At 40.8% G+C, this 27,759-nt stretch overlaps 1 protein-coding gene across 1 annotated transcript in view; it reads right to left on the bottom strand.

Moving 5' to 3' along the window:
* Nucleotides 1-27,759, bottom strand: part of Sorcs3 (sortilin related VPS10 domain containing receptor 3) — a 616,840-nt gene that overhangs the window by 126,570 nt on the left and 462,511 nt on the right. The window contains exon 7 of the mRNA XM_026401144.2: nucleotides 24,314-24,432. Within this exon, the coding sequence (XP_026256929.2) occupies nucleotides 24,314-24,432 (119 nt within the window). The remainder of the gene's footprint in view (nucleotides 1-24,313; nucleotides 24,433-27,759) is intronic.

Genomic DNA, 27,759 nt, shown 5'->3' with positions numbered 1-27,759 from the left:
ACTTTCCAATTTCCTTGCTCATTAATTCTATTCAGATTATTTAAAATAAATCTTGATGCTGTTAGGCTTTTCTTGCCCTCTCCACCTACATAATTCCTTCAAAGATCACGTTTCTCTTTTAAGAACAAAGAAACAGGCTAATGACTACTGTGCCACAAGAGTAAACACACTTGTGCACCTGTAGTCCCAGCTACTTTTCAGGGTAAGGCCTGGAGACCACTTGATCCCAGAGGTTCAAGGTCAGCCTGGGCAACATAGGGACACCCTAGATAGACAAACACCAGCCATAGGTCTCATGAGGAAGTTACTATAGTTTCTGGAAGGTCAAGATGGCCCTGGTGACATTGTCATGGAAAGTTAGATTGCCTTTGCCAACTTAAGCTCATCATTGGTGACATTGTCATGGAAAGTTAGATTGCCTTTGCCAACTTGAGCTCATCTTCCAAAACTGCTTTGCTGAGGTACCACACCTTGCATCTGAATCAAAGCTGTGGTGAAGCATTTGGAAAAACATGGTATGCTATCACCAAGCTGTCTCCTGTGCTAGGCTGTTTGACTTTGAATTTAGTGTCTATCTAACTGATATTTGCTCATTTTATGTCCTGGAGACTCTGTAATATTAATGTAATATGCAGTTTTATCTTCCTGTGTCTAGAAACAGTGGGTCTATTACCTTATACAGGAACATTGCACTAAGGTTGGACCTCTTTGAAACAGATTTGCACATAAAATGTTTTATTGGTACCCAAACATAATAGCCAACAAATAGCATCACCAAGAATAGATCTGGGATAAAAGAGTTGATATTGAAGCCAATATTGCATATACTTTCTCTTTCTCTTTGTGTGTGTGTGTGTGTGTGTGTGTGTGTGTGTGTGTGTTCTCCCGTATGTTCAGGGGAGATGTTGTAGGGAAGACACATACTGAGGTTGCTGGTGCACTCACTGGCCAAAAAATACTGATGAAGCAGCTGGCACCATCATAGCTCTGCCAAGCAACTCATTGTGTCCTTCATTGTCTTTTGGAAATGTCAGTGAGGCAGAGATAAGGTGACAAGTTAGAAAACCACAGGGCAATGAGTTTATGGCTAGACCACACATGGCTAAACCAAGAATTAGTATACCTAACTCCTGACTGCATTTCTTCAAATACAAAAAGGCATTTGATCAATTTCCAATTATATATTTCTATAGATATATATAATGAATATATATAATATATACTACATATACTATATAATATATATCAACATATATCAATATATCAACATATATAATATATATCAATATATAAATATACTATGAATATACATTTTTTCCAAAGAAGACACCTTATCTGATTTTTAAGCACTTAAAAATATTAGTTGTGATCTCAGAACTTTATTTGACTCTGGCTTCTACCTCTTGCTGGCTTGGTGACTTTGGACAGGTAATTTAACTTTCTTAATTTCCTCTTCTAGAAAACAGAGATAGTACTACTACCTATGGACAAGTTGATCATGAGGATTAAGTGATACAATGTTAAGGAGCAGCTGATGCTCAGTAAGTTGCTCACTGTGTATCACCCATCGCTGCAGAGGAAGAGGCCAAGATGCCTGCCACCATGTCCACTGGAAAATAACAGACTGGGGACAGAGATTTGAAACTCTTCTTGCCCTCAGTCAGGATGACTTCCTGGAGCAAATCAGGAAGAGACCAAAAGCCCAAGTGATTTGCGTGAGAGATTTACCACTAATGGCAGCAAGCCTGACCTTTGGGTGCTGGCTTCCATGACACAGATGAAAGGGAAGTACTAGGGATGCTGCCTGACTTTTCGAAATGGAAGGTCCTTGTCCTTGCTGCCAATCCTCTCCTAGGTTTTGTCTTTTTTTGGGGTGTGTGTGTGTGTGTGTGTGTGTGTGTGAGAGAGAGAGAGAGAGAGAGAGAAAGAGAGAGAGAGAGAGAGAGAGAGAGAGAGAGAGAGAGAGAGAGAGAAAGGCAGAGATAAGTGCAAAAAATAAAACACACCAGTCACAGATTTGAATAACTTCCTAGAATCCATTATTTATTAGCACCTGAATACTCTCAAATAATAACACCTAAAACAACTCTATTTTAGTGTTATAGAAGGATTACAGAGCTTCAAACACACACACCACCACCACCACTACCACCACCTTTGAAACCTCTAGGAGCAAAGCTGCTATCACAATACTTCCATTCTGCTCTCAAAAACTGTTCTATTCCTTGTGAACTGCGGGTTCAAATGGTTTTGTAAAAGATGGGACTGAGGGGGTTAGATATTATATTACAAGGGGTCTAGCTTATACGGTGTTTCTTACATATTTTCTATACAACTTAATATATTTACATATTTAGATTATCTTCTTTTTTACCAGTGGGCATTATTAGGTCAATTATTTGAGTGAAATCTTCCTAAGCTAGATGCTAGTCACTCTCATTTCTACAAAATCTCAGAACTTCAGAAAATAAAAAGTGAAATGTTGGGAGAGAAGAAAGAGGGAAGGGGCCAGCTTCTGTCACATCTGTGGCCTGATTTTAAGCTCAGCCATTTAATGGTCATGCCATTTTAGGCCCGGTCACTATTCTCTTAGAGTTTAGGGAATCATATTTATCCTCTGTCACAGGTTCTTGTGATAAATGAAATTAGATAATAAGATGCTTTCATGGAGCTATAAAATGCTCTAAAAATGGAATGATTAGGATGTTATGATAGTCCTGTGGCGCACACCCAGGAACCCGCAGCTTTGGGAAGTGTCTTCACTGACAAGTCCAGCGTTTGATCCAGGTGTGTCCATGCTGACTTGAGAGGCACTGCCAAGGAGAATACCCAGAGGCACAGAATGAAGGGCCAGAGACCACAGGAACGGGAGACAGGGGAGCCAGAAGTGGATAGGCATGAGTACCTAACACAAGGGTCTTTCATCACAGGGATGACGAGCAGGTGCCTACAGCTGCCTGCAGAAGAACTTATTGGTATTTTCAAGATATTTTAAATATCCTGAAAGGGCAAGGCAAACAAAATCATTAATTTTCTGGAGAAGCAGGGTTGCTTCCACGGACGTGGGCTTTCCAGATGGCTTGGAGATCCATGTGGATTGCTAGATAGGACAGCAGAGCTTCGCCAACATGGGGTTTGCCTGCCTCGTGAGTGAATTTCAGGACATCGTACATGGATTTAAACCATCTGTCGAGCTGTTTCTCCAGCAGCTCTGTCACCTCCCCAGGAGGGTCCTGGATATTAGTGAAATGCCAACTGCTGCTTCTTGGAGCTCCCCCACCACACTCCCTGTGTCAGCACCCCACCCTCTGCCCCATCCCCATCCTCCATCAGCACAGGCATCAACACTGGATGTGCTTTACATGTGCTGTCTGTGACCCACAATGGCCCTGTGGAGGAGGGACTGCTAGGCAGCTCTGCTTTACTGTGAGTTAACTGATGTGCAGAAGGCTTTCAGCTCCAAAGTGGCAGAGCCCAGGTTTAAACTTGGTTTTCTAAATCTCAACCAAGTCCATTATACTGTGCAGCCTGAATGAGTCTAAAGTGTCCACTCCAGAGCCTTTTCAAAGAATGATTAGTTTTGGACAAGTTTCTAAACCCAGATCCAGCATCAACAAAATTCACAGTGGCTCGCATCAAAAGCTACTTCCTTAGGCTAGGGATATCACTCACGGGTGGAGTATTGCCCAGAAGGTAAAGGGACCTAGGTTTGATCCTCATCACTACAATTAAAAACAAAAACAACAACAAGAAAACTACATCCCACCACCCAATGAATTCCCTATGGAATTCATCTTTTTTTTTTTCTCTGAATCTCAGAGCCTCCTGTTTCGTGTGCTAGTTGATGTCTTAAATTACATGAAGTGGGTATATCTTGGGTTTCTTGCTATACTGTAATGATTTTGAGGGTCGATAATGTGTCTTGTTTTTAATCCTCTCTTAGTGGCCAGCACCCATGTTTTAGCAACTAGTATCTGTGCACTACTCTATTCTATTAGTTTTACTGTTACACTTAATCTCATTTGATCTGAGCACAATCTTGCAAGTGCGGTCTAATTACAACCTCATTTTGGCATCAAAGGGCCTGAGGCCCAGAGAGGCCACTTGAGGTCACTCTGTTACTTAGAGGTGAGACACACAGTTGACCTCAGAATTTAGAACTCACACTCCCAGGGTCTTTTCACTTTGTGAGGGCTTCTAAAACCAGTGCTTTCTCAGAATCAGAAAAAAACACAAAGGGGAGATAATTGCATAGATGTTTATAAGTGGGTAGTCACATTACATCAAATAAGTGGTTAACAGGACTGCAACAGGGAAAACATGGGGCTCTGAGAGAGCTCACCTCCCGGTGGGAAACAGAGAAGAAGATTACAAGATGGTCTGCCCCACCCACTGTTGAATCCACATGTTAATTAAAGGTACAGTCCAATTCACATCATCCCCTGCACATTCATCAAGTTTAAACATCTCATATGGTCACGGCCCCGATTCCACTCTCTGGTACATTCATCATCTGACAAGAACTTATTCAGCACTACTGTGCCCAGGCTGTGTCAGGCACTGTGGAGTCACAGGGCTGTGACCCTAAGGAGTTCATCATCTCTATGGTAAAACAAACCAAAGATATAAGATATATGAATGACAATGTAAAACCAGCCATAATGCCACGGTCCCTGAGCAAAGAGGAGGCTCTGTGCCATCAGATCCCCTCCTCAGAGCCACCATAGTTCACTCAACCTGTTCTCATGTTCATTCTATGATTATAATAAAATCAGTGCTGGGTACAGTGCAGTCCACACCCATCGTGTCTGCATTTTGCAGATGAGATAACAAAGACACATCTGGCAAAGGTGGAGCTGGAACTGACACTCATGTTTGTCAGTCCAGTGACTATGGGCAGAACCCCTCTCTTCCATCGTTCTCCGCAGTGACACACACACACAGGCATAGGCACGTGGGGACACACAGTGTCACATGAACTATACCAACAGGTGCAACCTGTATTTCCACTATCTTGAGAGGAGAAGAGGTACTCAATGCCAAAGGTCATTTTGCTTGATGAATGTCAGGATGGACTTGAGGATGGAAGACTATGGAAACTGCAACAGGCTGAGATGCCCAACATGGTAAAGGGACAGATGGCCAGGAAAGCGGGGGGTGGGGGGGGCATGTGGAGCTTGGAGGAAGAAAAGCTTCCCAGCAAAGCTGGAGAGGATGCAAGAAGGGAGAACCACAAAGTGAGTCACTAGTTGCTGGCTTGAGAAGAGATAGTTTGGGGTGGTGGAAAGAAATAGCAGATAAGTGTGAAAGACTCAGATTATTATTTTTTTTCTGTTAGAAGCATGGCATAGACACTACTTCATTGCTACTTGACATCTTTAATAAAAAGTCTATACTACACTGCTCAATAATCTTATTGTAATTTTATTTATTGGTTCATTTACTTTTGCAGAGGTGGTTCATATCACAAATGAGGTTCTGCTTTAAGAAAATGCCCAAGAATTCCAGTAGGGATCCCAGGATTTCTCTTTGTGCACCCTTTAGGCTACTTGTATGTTTTTTTTTTTTTTTTTTTTTTTTGTGGTGAAAATTAACAGAAACTTGGAACTAAGCTTACAATGGATTCCAAGTCTCCTCTGCCCCTATCGGCTATTTTGTCCTTGGGAAAAGCACTTAGGCTTCAGTTTCATCTTAAAATAGACAGCCACCCTCACTATGTGAGGCCTAACACATGGCTCATGCAAAGGAGGTACTAAAGATATCCCACCCCCTGTGTGACACATTTCCTTCACTTGCTCAGCGTGAAGTTCTTCTTCAACCACAGTATCTTAAATTCTGAGCTTCTATTTTCTTTTGTGGCCATTCAATGGCTCAACAAACATGTTTTAAGCACCCATTCTGTGTAAAAGCTTTGTGTACTTATTCACTGTCTCTTACACAGTTCTTGACCCAATTTAACTCAGGCAAGTAAAATGTAGGTTGTGGTGACTCTCATTTAAGGAGCAGAACCTTATAGTGGTTGAAAAGCAGGACTGGTGCATCCAAACTCTTGGATCAGACTTTTCACACCACAGTTAGCAGTAGGCTGTGTGACCTTGGGAAACGGTTGACCTTTTTTTTTTTTTTTTTGAGCCTCTTCTTCAAAATCGAAGAACCATACTTAATTCATAGGGTGTCATAGCGATTAAATTTATTCACATATAAGCCTAGTTCATGCTCCCCTTCCCATGAGCATTAGATGTTACTATTATAGGCAATAGATTCTCCAAGAAGCACAGAATATTCAGTAATAAAGAAAATTAGCCAGGCTGTAAAAACTATGGAAGGAAGCTGAGGAGAAATCTTTTAGAAATAAAATGCTGATAAGTATATTTTGTCTTCTATGGAAGAGTGATGTCCAAACAACTGCACAAGGACTCGTATCAGTGAATGAAGGAGTCATTCCTTCCATCCCTTCCCTCCCACACATCCCAAGAACACCTCAGAAGCCATTACACTACACAATGAAATAATAAACACAATCGTATTAAGAGCACTGTGGTTATTTCTCCACACTGCAATCTAGACACAACTGCCACCTGGTGTAGGCGGCAAGACTGCAAGTGTTTATCCCAGAGAAGTGGACAGAAGGCCTTGGGTAGGGCAGACTGTTCTAATTGCGTTCTATGGAATTAGCACTGCCCATCATTCCAAAGTGTGCGTCTCTTCTGTAAACATTTTTCACAGAAGAAACCGGAAGCAATCATGCCTGGCCTTGAGGGTAACGAGGCTCCTGGAGAGGTAGAAATGTCTAATTTCATGTTCCTATTAAACCACAAGCTGAATTAGAAGAAAATAAGGAAGGAGGAGACGAGAACGGAGATGAAAGAATCGGACCATTTTGAAGCCCGAGAAGCTCAGAGAGGGAACAGTGAATCATTTTTTTTTTTTTTTTTTTTTGGTAACAGATGTTTCACTTGCAGTTCCCAAATCTAACAGCAGTTGATATTGTAAAGATTAAATACCAAGAAGAAGAAAAAGAGATGGCTAAGAGGGGAGGGAAGGAGTCAGGTTGTCCAAATACTAATCCCCAAGCTGGCTCCTGCACTGTTCATTGTGTTACATCCCCTGCTGGGATCAGTGGTGTGCCCTAGGACCCTGGGCTCCTGGGATCTGGTTCTTGCTTACAGCAGCCTCCTGTCTGCAAACACTCCTCCCCAGAAAAGCAGGGGTAATCAGGCCCATCCTTGAAACATCTTCATTCTATTACTTTCATAATCAGCTTCTAATGTCCTGCTCAATAGACGTGGGACCGACAGGACCAAGTGCTTGAACAGCTGCCTGGGACCAGGAGCTATTCTCTGTGCCATTGATCACAAGGACAAAAATCAATCCTGGCTAAGGAGAAAGAAGTTAAAAATAAATTGCAGGGATTGATTTCTGTTCAGACCTTCTGACTCCCAGTTTAGGAAGGGGGTGGGGGGAAGAGTACGTGGATCCAGCAGTCAAGGAATGCTTCATGTGTCCAAGTCCCCAAAGCACAGTCTGGAGATAGTTTATACACACATGCACACACCTGCTTTTCTTTTAATGTAGGCTTTTTATATTATTTATCTTTACATTCCAAAAACTATCAGAAATGAGGATTCATCTAAATCACAAGTTCCCATTAGAGAAGTGAGGTGTACCTGGTTCCACTACAAAAATCTCCAATGGGTGGCCCCATGCTTTGTAGTAGTAGGAACTCCAGAAATATCTGTGGAGGGACATACTGAATAAATGAATAAAATCCTATTATTGTCTCTCACCATTATGTATGTTTGCTCCTAGATTTATCACAACATGCAATTACTGTTCTTATTTATTGCTTTGCTAGTGAATTCTCTCTCTCTCCCCAGACTATAAACCCTCCTATGGCAGGAACTCCGTTTTTCTTATTTGCATATTTATTTCTTAGATATGTTTCATCCCCAGGATCATAACCTTCTTATTTACTTTTTTTTTTTGGCTTTTTATTTCTTATTTACTGCATGCTCTCCCCATTATGTCCCCAGAAGATGCAGGTAGAACGAGGAAGGAGTCCGCAATGTTGCAGAGGATATAGCTACATCCCAAGTTACCTTTTTCAAAAACATCGTTCTGCCGTGGAAGAAGTGAGTTGTAGAAAGACCTCTGAATAACAGCCCCTTTTTCTTCTCTGACTAAATGGAGTGGCCTGAAGAGTGAGCTGACTTTCGGAACTGCAGGGTTAGAAACTTCCAGAAGGGAATTCCTGCAGTTATACATCCTACTTCTTTTCAGCCTAGGTTCCCTGGGGCTCTAAGTTCCACAGAGGTGTGGTCAGCAGCGTTGATAGGGAAATGAAGAGGCTGGCTGGGTGCTGAGGTAGTCTGTCCCTCACTTCTAAATAGGCTCCCATCCACCTGGATTGGATGTGTCTGCTGGAATTCCTTCAGCCACTGGGTCTGAACAGGAGATTTGTGAGCTCTTCTTGAATGCAGCCCTTTCCCTCTGTAATAAAGTAACTGAGCATCAGGGAGGAAAGGATGATGGCCCAAGACTGCAGAATGAGCCGAGACGGAGGCCAGACTTAAACCCGGGAGTGCTGTCCCCTTACCTGCCCCTTCTACCTGTGGCACATTGTCTACTGCCACCCAGGGGGCTCTTGGCCTGAAGCTCTGGCTGGTCCTCAAGTGGACCCCTCAATGTAAATCCTTGTGGATCTCCCCCAGTCCAGGAAGCAGTCTGTCCCTCAGAGACTAGAGCTTCTGGTTTTGAGTACTACTCAATGTTTCTGAGTACCACCGAAGGACGGTGTCAGACCAAAGAGTTCCATCTCCTCATCAAGATTGAACACAGAATGAGAAGAACCACTTTGTCAGTCCTGTTTACCATCATGGGGCCTTTTCTCCACACAGAGCATAAGCAATAAGTGCTCAATAAATGACCATTAAATGAATGGATAAATGAGTGAGTGAATCAATCAATCAATCAACAGTACTTCTGTCTCACACTGAAACTCTCACAGCTCTGGGTATATAGAAGGTCCTCAATCAAAGGTAGTTGATTGATAAATCGATGCCTCTGCTACTATAGAGCATCAAGAAGTTCTTATTTGGGTTGACCATGAGGGGTTTCAAAGTCAAATCCTTAAAAGCAGCTTGCGGAAATCCAATATGTTTGTTTACCCCGTTAACTATTTAGAGAGTTAACAGGCAGAGTGATTAAAATTTTAAAAGCTGAAACTGAAATTAATAGATATATCCTAGTCAGAATGGCAATGAGAAGAGAACTGGACTTAATAGTCTACTTCTCAGTCAACAACCAACTGCCTTCATTATCAGTGCTGCTGCTTTTATGGCAATATAATTATCTATAATAGGAGGAGGCTCCAGAAAAGAGGTTCTCTGGGGAGCTGGATATAGCAGAGTGGGTGTCACAGACTAGCAGGGACATGGCAAGGAAGTGGAGTGGGAACACACACAGCCAAGTCACAAGAGCTCCTCTGTGTCCTGGAATAGGGCTCTTAAATGAGCCCCTCTCCTGCCCCAAATGTATCACAGAAATTGGATAATGTGTAAAAAGAGATACAAGAAAAGGGATGAAGAGCTGGAGAAGAGCAGAGATGTGGATGATAATGACAGTGACCCATGCTGCCCCTCTGTCCCCCACCTGGCACCCCAATGATGTGTGTTTGAGTCAATCTTCACAGTGCATCTGAGGGGCAGCTCTCAGAGGTACGGGCATGACTGCACTACATTGAATCCCATTAAACCTTTCTTGGGTTAATGATGCAGAAAGTTTCTGATATGAAACAAAATTGAAAGAGAGCTTGATAAAATGTCCACTTGTCAGGGAGTGGAAGAGGTTCTCCTGACTCACCATCTACCAAAATTGGGCAACGTCCCTCTATTTTGCTCTTACGCTCATCCTGGAAAGTGTCCGTGATTCAGTACTAATGTGAAGAAAGATACAATAAGCCGCAGACCATTGCCCGTTTTTTTTTTTTTTTTTTTTTTTTTTTTTGTCATTGTTTAGGAACCCAGACAGCCTTGAAGTCACATCCTCAACCCTGCCATTTCCTGAGATATAGAACAAAGGGTAACTCTAAACAGCACTGAAATGGTTTCCTCCATGGAAAAATAAAGAAGATAATATCTACCACATGGAGATCACAATTTTTTTAAATAAAATAAAATTCACAGGTGGTAAGACATTTTATTTAGTAGCACTAAATAAAAATTCAGACCTTTCCCTATGAGGATAAAAATTCTTTTAATCTGCTGATGGTTGGGTAGAATTGGTGGTGTGGCCAGGTGGAAAGAACATTCTGAAGAATCATCATTTTAGAAAGAGAAAATTGTAGATTTCCAAACAGTAGAAGAGATTGAGAGTTGTGTAGCCTCTGAGCTGACAAGAGAAATATTTGTGGTCCTCTGGACAATACATCTTCCTTCCTGATGAGGGCTCAGAGGCTGCCTCTAACAATATGAGGCTCCTGGATAATTAAACACCATCAGTACTTACCTTTCCTGCAAGATGCATGGCACAGAATATCTAAACCCAAGCCTCCCTCTCGGGTGCATGGAGACACTACTAACTAGCAGTAGCAGCTTTCCTACCAAACCGCAATAATGCAGGTTCTATGTAGCTATTATCAATTAGAGGTAAAACACAAAATGAAAACAATATAAAGTCCACATACTGCTAGAAAGACAAATTTTATATCTTGTAATGAAATGCAGAATCATTCTCTGAGATTAAAGGAAAACACCCCTTGCTATGCTGGCTTGGTAAACAACAGGTATTGTAACTTGCATGGAGCCTCATTAGACCTGTCAGCAAGAAACAAGTCTTAATAATTTACTAGGGACTTGCAACAGTGAAGTTCTGAATGGAGTGAGGAGATCTCGCCATGTCTACAGGATTGATGGGCTCCCTGAGAATAAACAGCCTCCCTGGAGCCTCTGTGTCTCTGCATTATGCTGAGAGGAGCAAGAGACACAGGAGAGTCACCGGCATGTGGATGGTAATTGACATTGCCAGAGGAGATGGAATGGGATTGCTTAGGGTGGGAAGCGAACAGAGAAAAGGAACAAGAAGAGCACTGAGAACACCCGGGTGTAAATGAAGGGCAGAGGAAGAGGCAACTCCGTGGTCCAGCAGGACAGCCCTGGAGAGGTAACGTGGCCAGAGAAATGACAGGATGAGAGTGCTCCAGGACAGAGGGGCAGTCAAGAGATCCGAGGGCTGCAGACAGGTCAACTAAGCTAATTATTGAGAGGCGTAGTCTGGATATAATTCAAAGACATCAGTGATGAACTCAGCAAAAGCAATTTCAGTGGAGTGGCAGAGGCAGAAGTCAGTCTCAAGTGGGTTACAGAGAGAGGGAAATGAGAAGATGGGGAAGGACACAGATGGCACTCGAGAAATTGGTTGTGAATGAAAGATGGGACATTTAGAGATAAGAGTGGTGGGGAGCTCCAAAGAGAGTTCTGTTTTGCTTTGTTTTGTTCTGTTAGTTAAGGATGATATAAGTCTTAAATATGTAAAGGAAGATGGAAAGTCATGAGTAAAGGTACAGGGGGAAAGAGGATGATCAATAAGCCTCCTCTCTGAAAGGATGGGAGCAATGGGAACCGATTGCTTAGATCGAGAAGCAGATGCCTCTGCTTTTCTTGCACAGTTCACTGTAGCCCTAGTACTGATACATAGTAGAGACGGTGCATTTTTGAGTCTTTCAAGTTTGCTTTGAGATGAGTTGCCCCCAAACAGAGCCTAAAACAGGGACTTTTATACAGGTGATTCTTGTTGTTTGTTTGCAAGAAAATATCCTGGAATAGAGTGGCACAATTAGGAAGTAGGAAATGGGGAGGCAGAGGAAACCATCCCCAGGATGCATTGATGAACCAACTACTACTATAAGTACCTGGGGCTCATCACACTGAGGCACCCATGAGAACATACAGAATGGGGCCTAGAACTGTCCACCTGACACAGGAAGGGAAGAGCACTAATCTTACTGGTCAAGATGTCCTGGAGGCCCTGGACATCCTCAAGATTTGTATCTGCATCGGAATGAACAGGGGATAAATTGGGGATAAATCATGGCCAGATCAAAGAGCAAGAGATCCGCAGTGCAGCTGAGGCCAAATGATCGCCAGCTGCCTCTTAGCACGGCCAGTTTCTGAGGCAAACGTGAGCTGGAAAGATGTGAACTGGAACTCCTGAGATGTTGTGCACAAAGGTCAACAAAACATCATCATTTCACAACGAAATCATTAATTTATTCATGGAAGTATTCCAGATACTAATAGCAACACTAAGCCACTAAAATCACCAGGTATAGGAGACTCAACCCAGCAGCATGGTATGTGAACATGGTATGTGAAAAGATTTTAAGATTCTGCAAGTGTTGGAAGAATGCACACCTGAAGATGTCTTTATTGGATTTCTTTTAAAGATTGTCTCTATAATGCTTTCATTTTCCTTTCAACTTCTGTGTTGTAATTGTGTCCCTAATGATGAAATTGATATTTATTTAACATTCGAAATCTCTCCCATTAAGAACAAATTAACATCATTTAAAATATTCCCCAATAGTTTTTCTTTGAATAATTACACTTGATTAATTTCTGCCTCAGGGCTTTTTTCTTTCAGAAAGATAACAATTTATTAGGGATACAGTAGCCACACCACAGAGACTTCTCTATAGACCTCCCAGGATGGTGCATAAATCAGAATCTTAAATGAAGTACCAAAATCCAGGTGAGGTGGGGACCAAGAGGCTACAAGTCTGGAAGGATAATTAAACTCCATTATATCTACAGTCCCATAAAGATCATGAGAAGATGATTTATTTGATAACTAGCACAATGTAGGAAGGCTTTATCATGCACATACGTTAATCTACGAATTGAAGCCTTGAATAATTAAAAAAATGAATTTGGAACAGAGATTTAGTAATCTTTTATGTGACAAGCTTATAAAAATGCTTAAAAGAGGATGTGAATGCACAAAATATTGAGGCTGATTTTTGCTGTGGATTAGTTCTTGCATTTTGTAGGGCTTTGGAGTTTTCAAAGCATTTCAAAGCCATTATTATCTCCCTTGATCCTCGCCACAACCTTCCAATTTGCACAGGGCAAGTAGCGTGATTCTATTCTACAGAGATGAAGAAATTAGTGCTCTGAGAGTCTAAATGATTTGGCCAGTTTTCCCTGGTTGGTAGGTGGTAGATCCCAGATTGCAGCCCACGTCTTAAACTAAGGACTCTTTCCCCGACATCAGAACACAAGCTACTTGCCGTGCAGACTGTTTGAGAACAGGGACAATGTCTTCAGTCATCTCCTACTGCACCTGCCAAACTTCTAGGGCTAAACAAATACCTGTTAATCCACTGTGCATATTCATTAATTGCTAGTAACATTTTCTGTAACAGTACTAGTTTTCTATGTTTATATACAGAAGTCTTAAAAACTAATGGTGATTTGTATGCAAACTGCCAACTGGCTTCACTGTGGCACTGAAATCATCCTAGAACCACTTTGTGCATGCTATTGCCCCATCCTCACAAGTCCTGATTAGAGAAGGGGCTTCCCTCCTGATTAGATCCATGGAATGTTCCTAGGAGTTGGAAGCAGCACTGGGTACTGGATGGATCCGCACAGGGTTACCCGTCCCATTGGCAATTTGCAAAAGTTTGCAAAGGATCTGGGAGAGACTACCTGTTCCGGATTTAGTGTGAGTGATTAAACAATACTGCGGGTTCTGGGGCCTGAATCTGTGCAGTCTTCCAAGCTCAAGGGCCAGGTATATTTTTAGAGTTCCTGCCCTGACCCTGTGTTCAGATCAAAAAAACAAACAACAACAACAACAACAAAAACCACCTCTTTTCCTGAGTATTCAAGCTGCTGTGTGTCTCCTCCCAGGGCAATATAAGGCTCACAAAAAAAAAAAAAAAAAAAAGTGAGAGCAAACTCGCCCAGTGCTGAGGCAACAAGGACAAAAGGGGGAATTGGACAAGGATTTGGCAGAGTCAGGATGACCTTCCTTGCTTCAAACTGCCATTCTCTCTGCCTCTTGAGTACTTTATGGGTTTCTTAATTAGGATCTGCTTTTTTTTTCTGTTGTATTTATAATGTATGAGGATAAGTTGGCATCACACCCTTGTGTAGTGCACAGAGTTGCACTCCCAAGGAAACTTGATTCAAGGAGTGAATGAACGCTTTCTGCATGGAGGCTATCTCACGTGCCACCATGAGAGGAGGGGACTGGGCGCCCTGTAATCTAACTCGGACATGCACACCTATAGTAATGGCTTCCTCAGGTCCTGCTCTTGTTTCTTCATCTCACTCCCCAGGAGCCAAGGTATTCATTGTACTGCTGAAGGAGTTTCACCCCAACTCCTGCCGCACCACCTACTCCCTAGGAGGATCATTAGGAAAGCTACTCCATAAAGGAGAAAAGGTAGGATTTTCAACCATCTTGCTTCAAAAGGTAGAAATCCACTTAGTGCTCTCTCTTGCCCTACAAAGGAAAGCCTATTTCTCTTTTATCCATGTGGAACAGAAGCATTTCAGGCAGACACTTTCCCATTAAGACAAGGCTCTTCTGGGAAGGATTAGCTCCTTTTGATTTCATCCTGAAACCCCAGACCCCCTGCACAGAAGAGGCACTGACAGATGAACAAATTTCACAGCTTTCTGTACATCTCCAGTCTCACCTGCTCAACAGCAGGCTATCAAACTTGAGGTCCCTGCAAGCAAAACCATTAAGATGGGGACCTGCACCTCTTTGTCAAAAGGAAAACAAAAGGTTAGGTAGAATCCTTGGGGCTTCTCTAAATTGCAGGATCTGTGTGGGTACTTTATAGACTCTTCTACCACACACAGCATATAGGATTAAAATTAATATATCCAGTAAGGGAGAACCATAGAGGGCAACTCTAGAGGGCAAATGAGAAGGGATGAGATTTTTCATGCAAAATTAATATTCATCAGGAGAAGCTTAATTAATTCGAATTAATGAATATCGTTATTTAGAGGTTTCTGGCTACACTATATGGTCAAATGCATATACACTTATAAATGATGACATGTTCATAGGTACATCATGAGCAAATAATTAAGAATAAATATATACATTGTGCTTATTCATTATTCAGAGAAAAGACACAGGCCTGCATATTACCTGCATTCCTTGTGGTTTTAGAGACCACACATGAAGAAGTCTGACCTCTGACCCATGGATCCAGCAGTTCTACAAAAGGTAAGTGATTTTTCAAACATTTATTAGCATTAGAATCCTCTTGTCAAATGAAAGAGTATTAAGAAACCCAATAGACACAGCCAATAAAACCAGAGCTGCTCTGTTAAAGGAAGTCCTAAGAAGACGAGCATCCTCCTCCATTTTTTCAAAACTTACTAATTTTTAAAAATTTATATATAAAGGGGCTGGGGCTGTAATTCAGTGGTAAAGCACTTGCCTCACATGTGTGAGGCACTGGGTTAGATCCTCAGCACCACATAAAAATAAATAAAGATACTGTGTGTTCACCTACAACTAAGTAAATTTTTAAAAGTTATACATAAAAACATAAAAATTAAGTTCATCTACAACTAAGTAAATGTTTTAAAAATTATACATAAAAACATAAAAATTACACATATTTATGGTATAGCAAGTGATGTTTCACTACATATACATGTATGTGTATGTGTGTGTGTGTGTGTGTGTGTGTGTGTTGGCATGTATAGTAGGCTGTTAAATCAGAGTCAACATATCTGCCTCCTCAAGCATTTGTCATTTCTCTATGGTAGAATATTCAAAGTCTTCCCTCCACATTTTGGAACATATACTACATGATTGTTACTTACAGTCACCTTACAGTTCAAGAGCAACAAGAACTTCTTATTCCTATCTACCTATAACTTAGGTCCCGTCCATCCATCTCTCCACAGTTTCCTCTTCCCTATTCTCTCCAGCCTCTGGTCACCATTTTCTCTGAGATCAACGTTCTATTATATATTTATTTAGTCTTCAAATCTTTTGTCCACTTTATTTTTAGTTCAATAACATTTTTAAAAAAATTATTTATATATTTTGAGTCATCAAATATATTTATATATTTTGGTCAGATGTATTTATTGTACTATATTTACCAGTCATGGCTGACGTCTTTCTCATTTCTAAAAAAGATTTTATGGGTGCATTACAATTATAGGTAGTAGTGGGATTGACGGTGACGTAGTCACACATTCTCATAAAGATCATTTTTTTAGGTTCTACTTATGCGTGAGATCGTGTAATGCTTGCTTTTCTGTGCCTGGCTACTTTCACTTAACATAATGATCTCCAGCTACATCCACGATAGTGCAAATGATGAATTCCATTATTTTTTTTACGACTGAATAGTACTCTGCTCCAATCATAAGCACAAAAGAAGACAGCCCCCATCTACAAGGCTCCCCTTTCAAAACTGAACTGAGGAACAGAAGGCACCCTTCCAGGGGAATGACTAATCCCCAGGGTCCAGCTCTGCCTTCCAGACACTCCCTGCAGACGCTGGTCTCAAGCTTTAGTGCCCTCTGTAGCTTCTCCCATGATTTTCTTTGGTAGACTGAAAGTCAGGGTCAATGGATTGCTACCCACCCTGATGCCCTGATGTCAGATGTATATGGGTTTAAACTCTGGAGGAGAAGATGCTCTGCTGGTGTGTGAGTTTTCGGCTTTGACCAAACCTTCTGAAGCAGCTTTATTTCAATGAACAGAATGAGGAATCTTGCCCTTTCCTCTCTGTAGAGGCAGAAACTGATCACCAAAGTACGAATCTGACCTTCTCCATGAATCCTATCCCGATCATCATTTCAAATTTCAAAACTCATACTTTCCCAAAAGAAAAAAAAACACAAATGTTTCAGGAAATGTTTTGGGATGGCTCCCAAATATGTTTTAAATAGACACATTCAAAATAAGGAGCAATAATGAAAAGAAAAAAAAAAACTAGCTGAGAGGTTACTATGGACCAATGGTACAGGAGAAAGAGGTAGAAAGAATACCCACGCCAGGAAGCTTAAAGTAGAGAGCTGCTAAAATTGACCCCAAAATTAATTCTGAGCTTCTCACAATCATAAAGAGTGGAACACAAAATTATCCAGACTTAATGAAAGTGTTTACCTCTCCAGGAAAAAAATTCTAGCTTATGCCACTGCACATCCTCCCACCATTAGAGATTTCCTTGCGTAGAGGGGTCCCGGCGCCCTCTTGCTGCCTTCACCTCACCCATGCCTTCCCCTCTGTGCAGAACACCCTTGTTTCCCTGTTTCCATTGTCCTCACTGCCACCCCTTAGGACTCCCGTGCTGACCCTCCTCCCAGGGCAGGGTGAAGAGCTCTTCTTCCTGCAGTCAAGGGCGACACATGCTTCCACTAATACAGCTCTCATCACGCTGCATTATAATTGTTTAGTCGTCTGTGTGCCCCACTGGGATGAATGTATTTTAATATATTTAAATGAATGAATATAAAAAGGGCACTGAATAATACACCGGGTAATTCCTGGATGGCAGATATAGAAAAACACAGAGACATTCTACACACGGGCATTTCTTATGCAGTGAGCAATTGCCAATTACCCTAAGTTGTCTTATATTGTTAGCTGCAGAAACAAGATTTCCTTGCTTGAAAAAGATAACTAGCTACACTCCCTGAAAATAAGGGTGGTGTCTTATCTTCTCAGTTCAGTTCAGCTCAACAAACATTTATTGAGTACCAGTCATTACACTAAGTGCAGGGGAAACAATGATAAATAAGACATAGTCCTGTTCCTCTTAGATTTTACAGACCTGGCTGGGGAGACCTCATACAAATGGATAAGTCGTCAGTCAGTGCTGGAACTTGATCCAGTCCCCACGGAGGATGTCAGAGAAGACTGGCTAGGGGTGCAGCCTAACCTCAAATGATAAAGGGATACTCCAAGCAGAAAGAAACATAAGAAAGACCTCAGAGGCAAGAAATGGCATGGTATGTGCAAGGAGACTAAAGAAGCCTAGGTTTATTGAAGAATAAATTGAAACAAAGAAGGTAGGTGGGAAGCGGCAATAGGTTAGGAATCCATAGGAGGCTGATGGATTTGGCAGGATCTGGACTGCAGAGGTTCTTGTAAGCAATGCTAGGAAGTTAGATTTCATCCTATAGAGGATGAGCCATCACTCAAGGTAGGAACATTGATTTGTATTTTGACTAAATGACCTTGGAGGCAGCAGTGTGATTGGGCAGGGGATCGGCGTGAAATCAGTTAGCAAACTATTGCAATATTTCAGAACATGCATGATAAAAATATATAAATATATAAAAGCTAAGTAAGGCAGTGCTTCCTCTTTTTCCACTCATAAGTCACTCCAGAGCAATAAGGAAAACAAGAAGGAGAAAAACAATCTCTATACTTAATGAATATTTAATCCAGAAATACAGTATTTGTGGAAAAGAAGTCATATTGATCACATTCCAAGTGGTTCCAACTTACGAGAAGAACTCAGAAAAATACACCAGTGTCACAGGGAACCGCACTGAGAACCAAGGAGGGGCATTGATAAGCAGAGACAGAGCCATGATCTATCACCCAAAAGACCTCCTCAAACAGTATATGAAGGCAGAGATCAGATCATTAAAAAATTAGTCATGGTCAGTAGCCAAGCTTTGGAACCAACCTAGGAGCCCTTCCACTGATGAATGGATAAAGAAAATGTGATATATGTACACAACAGAACATTACTCAGCCATAAAGAAGAATGAAATTAAGACATTTGCTGGTAAATGAATGTAATTAGAGACCTTCATGCTAAGTGAAATAAGCCAATCCCCAAACACCAAATGTCCTCTCTGATATGCAGATGCTAACACACAATAAAGGGAGGGGGAGGGAAGAATAGAAGTTCATTGAATTAGATAAAGGGGAATAAAGGAAAGGGTGAGGGGATGGACATAGTAAAGATAGTAGAATGAACTGCACCTAACTTTCCTAAGTTCATCTATGAATACACAACCAGTGTAACTCCACATCATGTACATCTGTAAGAATGGGATCTTAATTAGGATAAGTTATACTCCATATATGTATAATATGTCAAAATACACTCTACTTTCATGTATATCTAAAGAGAACAAAAATAAACAAATAAATAAATTGTAGAAGCCTCAAAAACAAATTCAGAAAAAGTAAAAAAGGAGAAGGAGCATTAAAAAAAAAAAAACAATAGCAGACACAGAACAAAATGCAATTCTGCAGAGCAAATGAAAACTGTTACCACATTGCTACAGTTAAAAATCACCTGTATTGGGGGACTGCCTCTAAGAGTTTAAAACAGAAATACATGAACCCAGGGAAGATATATTGAGACAACAGGCAAGGATAAAAGATAAAATAAAAGCTGGCAAATGTCAGGAAGGAAGTTAAAACAGAAAAAGAAGTCAAAAGCAAGCAGCCTGAACTTGGCTAAACATTCATTCAAGGACAGGGTAAGATTGTTTTTATCTCATTTAGGTCAGTTTTCTCAAATTGGGGATGGAATGAAATAATGTCTCTCTTTTTGTCTTTCTTGTCTCTTATACATTCTGGGTTCTGAATGAAGAGCACCAACACAATGAAACTGAAATAAAACATGTTTCAAGAGATGTCACAGGAAATTTTGAGAAATTAAAAATGAAGGAGAAACAATCTACTGAATGACAGACTCATGTTCCTAGCAGAAGTAATAACACAGGATGCCAGGCACAAGGTACACACTAATCAGAAACTGGCATTCAAATGTTGAGGGGAAAGGACTTTTTGTTATCAAAAGTAACGAAAATAACAACACCTCCCCACACACACCAACACCCCCTCAACAAGAAAAGACAGAACAAGACATCTAGAGAAGAAAATCTCAGACTGGCCTGACACTATAACTTTCAGGAAGTTAATGGAGTCACGTTCTCACAGTAAGAAATAGCATGTCAATTTCAGCCCTTGAGAAATTATATGCAGGCATAGAGGGTTCAACACCTTCCCAACATTCAAGGGTTAGCTAGCCCTGAAGACATTACTAAAGGACAAACAAACTTTAGACAACCAAGAACTAAATGGTGGGGACAGTTGCCCACACACATCTGTAAAACTAAGATCAAAATACAGGATAAATGCACGGCTAAGGGGCAGAGCAGAATGCGCGTGCTCTAAATGTCTTAGCTGATGGAAACGGGCTGGGAAAGGGAGAGGATGGAGGTCACAAAGGTTCATGATGTCTTTTTCACCTTTCTTCAGCAATGCTTTATAAAATATTTAGGTCTAAAAGAATTATATTTTAAGATAGTAAGGCAAACACCAGGAAATAATACAGTCAGTCAAAACTGGGTAGTGGAAGAATTAAACAGAGGAAAGGAAACGCACTAATTGTATAATTGCTCACAGGAGGAAATCAATAGATGTACAAAAATAGAAGATTCAGTACGTGATACAGTTTGGCCCTTAAAGTGAAGCAGTTAGAACAAACACACAGATATTCCACATCACCAAAGGAACACAGGAAAAGCAAAGAGAACAGACTGTATAATAATAGTTAAAGAAAAAGTTTTTGTAATTGAACACTAAACACACACGGTCAGAACCAAGGTACAGGTGTCCTAGCTACCAACGCAAATGCCAAACTCACCTGTGAGGAAGGAAGGGCTGATTCAACTCCAGTGGCTAACTAGTCTTATTTGTGCCTATTTATCTGCAACCCTCTGCTATTGTTTCATTCAATGCCAATCTTGGGTATTTGATCGTTGCAAATAATAGTATTTAATTTGTGTTTATTTGGTGATTAATAAAACCTGGAGTGGGTATTTTTTTGCACTATTTTAGGCATAATTAATCCTTGCTTTCCTATTTTATTGATAGTAAAACCTGAAGTCCTTAAGACAGGCTTCAGGGGCCTGTGGGATTCAGCACCCCACCACCTTTCTGATCTTATCTCTCAATGCTCAGTTAGGGTCTCATTTGCTGGCTCCTACTCATCTCCCCAAACCCTACATACAGGATGCCCCTGGGGCCCAGTGCTGGTATTATTTCTCTTTATCTATCTATACGAAAGTCCCTGATGACTTCCATATGCTGACAGTCTTCCAGTTTATACAGTCAGCCACAACCTCCCGACCACCCTTGCTCCTGAATGCAACCTCTCATCTTTAACTGCTCAATCCACATGCCCATGAGGGTACAAGGCAGCTCCGGGCCAACACACTTGGCTCCCTGCTGACTGTACTGTCTTCTGCTACCCCATTCCTGGTTCCCCAATTGAAAAGGCCTCCTTAGTCCTCCTAATAAAATGGCAAGACCTTTTGTGGCCCCAACATTTGTACTATCTGATTTATTTTTATCCACAACACTTGTCATCACTGGATATATTCTGTGGGTAGATAAATAGATAATAGTAAAGGAGAGATAGAGAGCAAATGTTCATACGATGGAATCTTTGGAGTGCTGGACACTCGAATGTAAGTGACAAAAGAAATCCTCCCAGCAATCTTTGAAGGAGGTGTTGCAAGTATCTTCTTTTTATAGATAAGTGAAGTGCAGCTCAAGGTCACACATCTGAGTGTGGCAAGCCACAGGCTCAAGAGCTGCTGGTCATCAGGTTCTGCCCAACATGCCCCGATTAGCATCACACTTCACAACTTTTCATATCTGTGTGTGTGTGTGTGTGTATTTTTCCCCTGATCCCCACTAGACTTAGTTTTACTAAGACAAGAACTTTCTCACGTTCACTATCCTAGCCACTGCTCATAGAACAGAGGCTTCGCAGATACCAGGCAAGGAACCCCATATCCCTTTTAAACAAAATGAAAATGATGCTGATTGAAAAAAATAATACCTCTACTTGCTTCCAGGATAATAAATGAAATAAAAATTTTTCAGGGGAATTATTTTTTAAAATATTAGTTATCTGCCTGTAGAGTTACTTAAAACTTCACACAACACAAGGAAAACAAATATTGGAGATTTAAAATTTTAAGTCATGTTCCCCAGAAATAATTCTGCCATGTTCATCATTATATACAGCTTTAGCATTGAGGAAGGGGCAATCAAATTGGTAAATTCATAAATCATTCCTGCGCTTCTATTTAAAAAAACTCCTCTAAAGATGATAAGAAAATAGCCTCATGTGGTATTTTAGTCAGCTTTGCATTGCCATAACCAATAGACCTGAGGAAAAGGTTATTTGGGTTCACAGTTTCAGAGGTTTAGTCTTGGGTTGGCCAAGACCACGTCTCTGGGTCTGAGATGAGGCAGGACATCATGGTGGAAGTATTCAACCAAGGAAAGCAGCTCAGAATATGGCAATCAGGGAGCAGAGAGCTCCTGTTCACCAGGGATGAACTATAAACCCTAAAGGCACAGGCTTACTTCCTCTAGCCCCTCCCTTCCTGCCTAGAGTTACCACCTAGTTAATCCATATCAGTGGATTAATCCACTGATGAGGTTACAGCTCTCATAACATAATCATTTCAACCTCTGAGCATTCTTGCATTGTCTCGCACATGAACTTTGGGGGGACACCTCATATCTAAACTATAACACATGGGGACCATAACAAGGGAATGGAATGAAAAGCAACACCTGAGAAATAACTGGGTGGTGCCAGCAGAGTCGGTGGATTCACTCAATTTTACAACATATTCTCGGGTTTCTACTTTGAGTGACCTAGTAGAAGATCATGTCAGGGGGTCAAGTTGGTTTTGCATTCCTGTGGAATATACAGATTTGGATATTGAGGTGGCTATTAGATATTGATGTCTACAGCGCATGAGGACACAGCTCACTGAGTTGAAGGTCATCCAAACCATGAGACTGCTCAGGCAGAGAATCCTGGGTGCAAAGGGAAAGAGGCCAGAGGTAGAAGTCTGGGGAGCAGTGAATAGCATTGTGTGTTTTGCAGTGTACCTGTTCAATAAACAACTGTGATTAAGATAATGAGAGTGACAATGATCTGCCAGGATTTAGAGAAATGATCCTGAGATTCTGGTTTTAAATCAAGCTGAGACACAGGGATTTTTTATTTTCCTTGAAATCACACAGACTTCCGCTTTCATTCCTTCCTTCAAATTGGTTTCTGAGTGGTTGGATACTTTTTGTGTATTTTACTAGACCTTAAAAAAAAAATCCATGCAACTAATTTGTAGGATGGAGTAACTGCTGCACCAAAAATCTATCTACATGACAAGTGTTCGATGAGCAATGAGTACCCTGATTTGCAAAGACAACTTGGTAGGGCCAAGAGCGAAGGATAAAATGTCATGTAAAATACTCCCTGCCCTCAGTGTAAAAAGCATTGGAAAGAAGGAAACAAATACATTCCGATTTAGGAAGCAATGACTCCTAATGGCATGTGTGCTAGAGGAAGGGTGGAGACCACAGCACTGCAAGAGTGGGCAGGAGGGAGGTCACACCCAGCTGGGAAGTTCTTAGAAAATCTAAGAGGAGAAAGTGTGGGCTGCACTTTCAGGTCAGAAGACAGAAAAAGAAGGTCATTCAGATGCTTAGGTCTGAGCAAACACAGGGAGCTGCCAAAGTTCAAGTTTCCTGTGGGAAATAGTTTACAGAACAACTGAGAGGAGAATGATGGAGAAATGCAAGGTTGTCATCAAAGCCCAGGTTTGATCTGTCACATGCACAGTGTCAGTCATCAGGCGGAGCATCACGTGTAATTCTCCCTCATTTTTGTTCTACTTCGTACTTCCTTCAGTACATAGTAAAACTCAAAGCATAAAACAAAAATTCCTTTGCATGTCTGATATTGTGAGTTCCACCTGGTTTTCTCTATGGGATCTGGGACTTGGATGTTTGCAAGGGTAGTAAACAGTGGGAAGAGAGGGGGAAATTGAGTGAGTTCTTGATTTTTTCCAGAAAGCAAATCCTAGAGAGGCTAAATGTACTGTGGATTTTCATTCCCAAGTTTGGCAAGTCACTTTGGACAGAAATAGAATGCAACACTGATAAATTACTTAAAGTCAAAACCCATTAGACATTTGACTTTAAATAACCTCAAACCCCAGCCCAAGACCTAATCATTTCAAGAAAATTCTGTTAGCATGAAATGTCAATCCAACCAAGGGTTTTAATGAGCCCCTTAAATACCTTGGGCCATGTAATATCCTTGTCTTGCATCAAGCCTGGAATATTTCAAGGGGGCTTGGGCCCCTCCGTGAAGGAGGGATAATGGCTTAACTCCACATCCTCACAACCTCATTTCCCAACCAGCAGCCAGCTTCTCTCACACAGTCTCTTCCTATGTGGCTGCACTATCTGTACTCACCTGAATGAAGATATATTCGTCCTGGACAACCAGAGAGCTGATGTCAATGGAGCGGGCAAAGGGACCACTCCGAGTTGTCTCTGCACATTCCTGGATCCTGCAGGTGAGGTAGTGAGCATCTGAAAGGGGAGGACAGAGCAATGCTTAGACACAGGGAGAAATGACCTCCTATCAGCACTCCAAGCTCTACTTCATGAGAATCCATGATGTAAGTTAAAATAACCGTGAGTGCATAAAATTTAAAATTATTTTTTAAAATGTCAATACCTAGAGTGGGGAAAGAGTTAATCACATAGTCTACTGGCAAAAGAGTAAATTGGTATGGTTTTTGGGAGAATGAATTTGAGATACCTATTAGAATTTTACATGTCCATATTTTATGCCAGCAATTCTAATTCAATGGATTTTTTTTTCCTACAGAAATACTCATATATTTTCACAAAGAGGAAGGGCAAAGATGTTCATTGTAGCATTATCCAGAGCAGTGAAAAACTGAAAACAGGCTAAATGTTTATGAATTTAAAAACATTTAAATAAACTAAGTTGCATACATACGACAGAGTGCCAGGGGGAAATTGAAAGATTAGGCTGATATACATGACCCACATGCACTTCTCCAAGATGCACCTGTCTGTAATCTTTTGAGAAACTATTTAGCATTATATTTAGCATGATCCCACTTATGGTTTTAAAAAACTCTTGTCTTCATAGGTATATACTTCTATGCTATAAATGCAAAGAAAAAAGTTTTAAATGGAACCTATAAAAATTAACTGTGGTTACTTTGGAGGAAAGAATGGACTTAAAGAAATAGAATTAGAGTTGAGACTTGGATTTTCACCGTGTGCACACCTTTATTATTTTTATAGAAAGAATGCAATCACTTATTTCTTATGTAAAATCCTTAAATCTTATGTAATTACCCATAAAATCTTCTATAGATCTCACAGTTGATCACTGTCGATCCCCTCATGGTGGCAGTGGTAGCTGAATAGGAAAGCCTTGACCTCAAAGGCATTCTTTTATGACAAAAGGGTTGCCCCGAAAGACGATCCATTGGGTTATTTGCTCTAAGAAACACTACAGATGATTCTCCGTGAAAAAACACTGTGTAAATTTGCTTTAAAAGTGATTATTGCTCATTTCCTGGAATTTAGAAACAGATGGTCCAAATGAAACGTAGAGATCATTTGAAGATTGAAAGTGGGGAAATCTTTATCATCTAAAGATAAAAATGCACATGCACTATTGTATGCATCTATCTAATGCAACTGGTTCCTTGGATGTGTGTATTTGAGTGTATAGGTGTCAGAGGCTACAATTCAGGTGCTGGTAGGCAGCAGAGACAAAGGGCAAAGGTTGGAATAAGAAAAAAAATTACAGTGATTGAGTTAAAATAAGGGTAGTTTAAATTATTCCTGTTTAACTATAATTAATTAATTAAATGAATAATTATTTCTTGTGCACATACTATGTACTAGGCATCACTGACTTACTAGGAATACGTTAATTAATGAGGCAGATTTTTCTATTCTAAGAGAGCCTGATATCTAGGAAGAGGCTTAGTTATATTTATGTTGCTAGCTATTACACATATTAATTTATAAACTTGATGTTAATTTAACAAGCAAACATTTTGGTGGGAAATGCTATCATAATGTGCTATGCATTCCTGCTTCTTGAGGGTTCTTATTTGAGCAAAGTCTATTTGCTTTGGTAGTCACAATCCATATATGCCTAACTAAAATTGATTTCATTCTCTCCCTCAGCAGACCTACCATCTGCCAGTAGCCTTAGCCCCTTAACTTTTCTTTCTTCCACATTCCCTATAATCCAATTGGTTCTGAAGCCTGGGAAGTCCGGCCTCTGAAGCATTTCCAGATTGTCTCCCCTTCAGTTTATTATCTGTGCCTCTTGCTGAGAACACACCCTTCTCACCTGTGTTGCCTAGTGCCCTCATGACAAGGGTTCATGTGGATGTGTGCTTGGAAGCCAGAAGGGCCAGGGAGGACCAGTTAAAGTCACCTCTAAAACCCAAGCCTCAGTTAATATTTCCCATTGCCAAAATCACCAAAAGTTCTGAGAACCACAGGACAAGACCTACGAAAATAGAAGGCCTTCGATAACTACTCCAATAAATGCAAATGCCCAAGGTGCCAAGCAAATTACGTGTAAGAGATGAGCCACAGTAAGCTAAACCATGGTGGCTGGTTCATGGTTTGGCTTGAGGAACACTAAGGCACAGAAAGGATCACCATCAAAGGATAAAAACTTGCTAATTAAGGGACAGCTGCTACTCACCTCCAGTTCATCATTGACATGCAGGTATAAAACCCTCTGAGTTTTACAAGTGAAGATAAGTATCTCTGTTTTTAATGCAAAATTTACTGATTTCAAAAAATTGGCCTGGTGGTGTACGCCTGTAATCCCTGCTTGCTCTAGAGGCTGAGGCAGAAGGATTGGGAGTTCAAAGCCAGTCTCAGCAAAAGTGAGGCACTAAGCAACTCATTGAGACCCTGTTTCTACATAAAATACAAAATAAGGCTGGGGATGTGGCTCAGTGGTCGAGTGCCTCGAGTTCAATCCAAGTATGAAAAGCAAAAAAAAAAAAAAAAAAAGTCAATGTGTTAGAAAATTTCAGTTTACTCATTACCCTTTATGCTACATGCATTTCATTTAACTTTGCTGTAACACACATATTGTATATATACTGGACAAAGGAGTCCTAATTTTATAATATCTATTCTGTAGATATTAAAGAGGTTGCCCATGTAGGACAAAAGTAGAGTTAGTAAACTAACACATTTTGTATATTTTGTGTTAAAATTCAGGGAAAGGAAAGCTTCTGAAAAGGACTTTTGGAAGTGATATTGTAATATCATATCTGAGTGACACATGTTCCTGTATCACATGTGAAATAGGCGTGAAGGAAATGGAAGAAGATTCTAGGCTAGAATGATCTTACTTATAAGACACTTTCATATATAACACTCATTACACATGTGTAGTGTATTCAACACTCCTATGTACAAACTTAAGTCCTTATTTGGAACATCCAATCTTTTAGATGTTTAGAAATGCACAAAGTATGTTAAAATTAGAGGCAGTAAATAAAAAAAAATTTGTAGGAAATTGACAGCTAATTTGCATTTTCAGTATGGTGCAAGACAACACCAGAAGGCCAAACAAACAAGTCCAAATGAGACTCAGGGATCCACTTACTTCCAACCTCTCTGTAATTTGATCCCAATCTATCTCTCCAGGGAAGAGACAGAACTTCTTAAGCCCTCCAACCCTGCAGCAAGAACAGCGTGCCCAACATTCTCTAAGTATGGCAGGCAGGTGTCTCTTTCTTTGTTTTTGTGCACAGAGAAAGCCAAGAGTGGCCTGGCTTTCCACCCTGGCTGAGAGGAGAGGGAAGGCAGGCAGCCCAGGCTCTGCTTTGG

This window comes from Urocitellus parryii, chromosome 5 (genome assembly GCF_045843805.1).
Source record: "Urocitellus parryii isolate mUroPar1 chromosome 5, mUroPar1.hap1, whole genome shotgun sequence".
Taxonomy (NCBI): Eukaryota; Metazoa; Chordata; class Mammalia; order Rodentia; family Sciuridae; genus Urocitellus; species Urocitellus parryii.
This window is presented reverse-complemented; position numbering and strand designations above follow the sequence as displayed.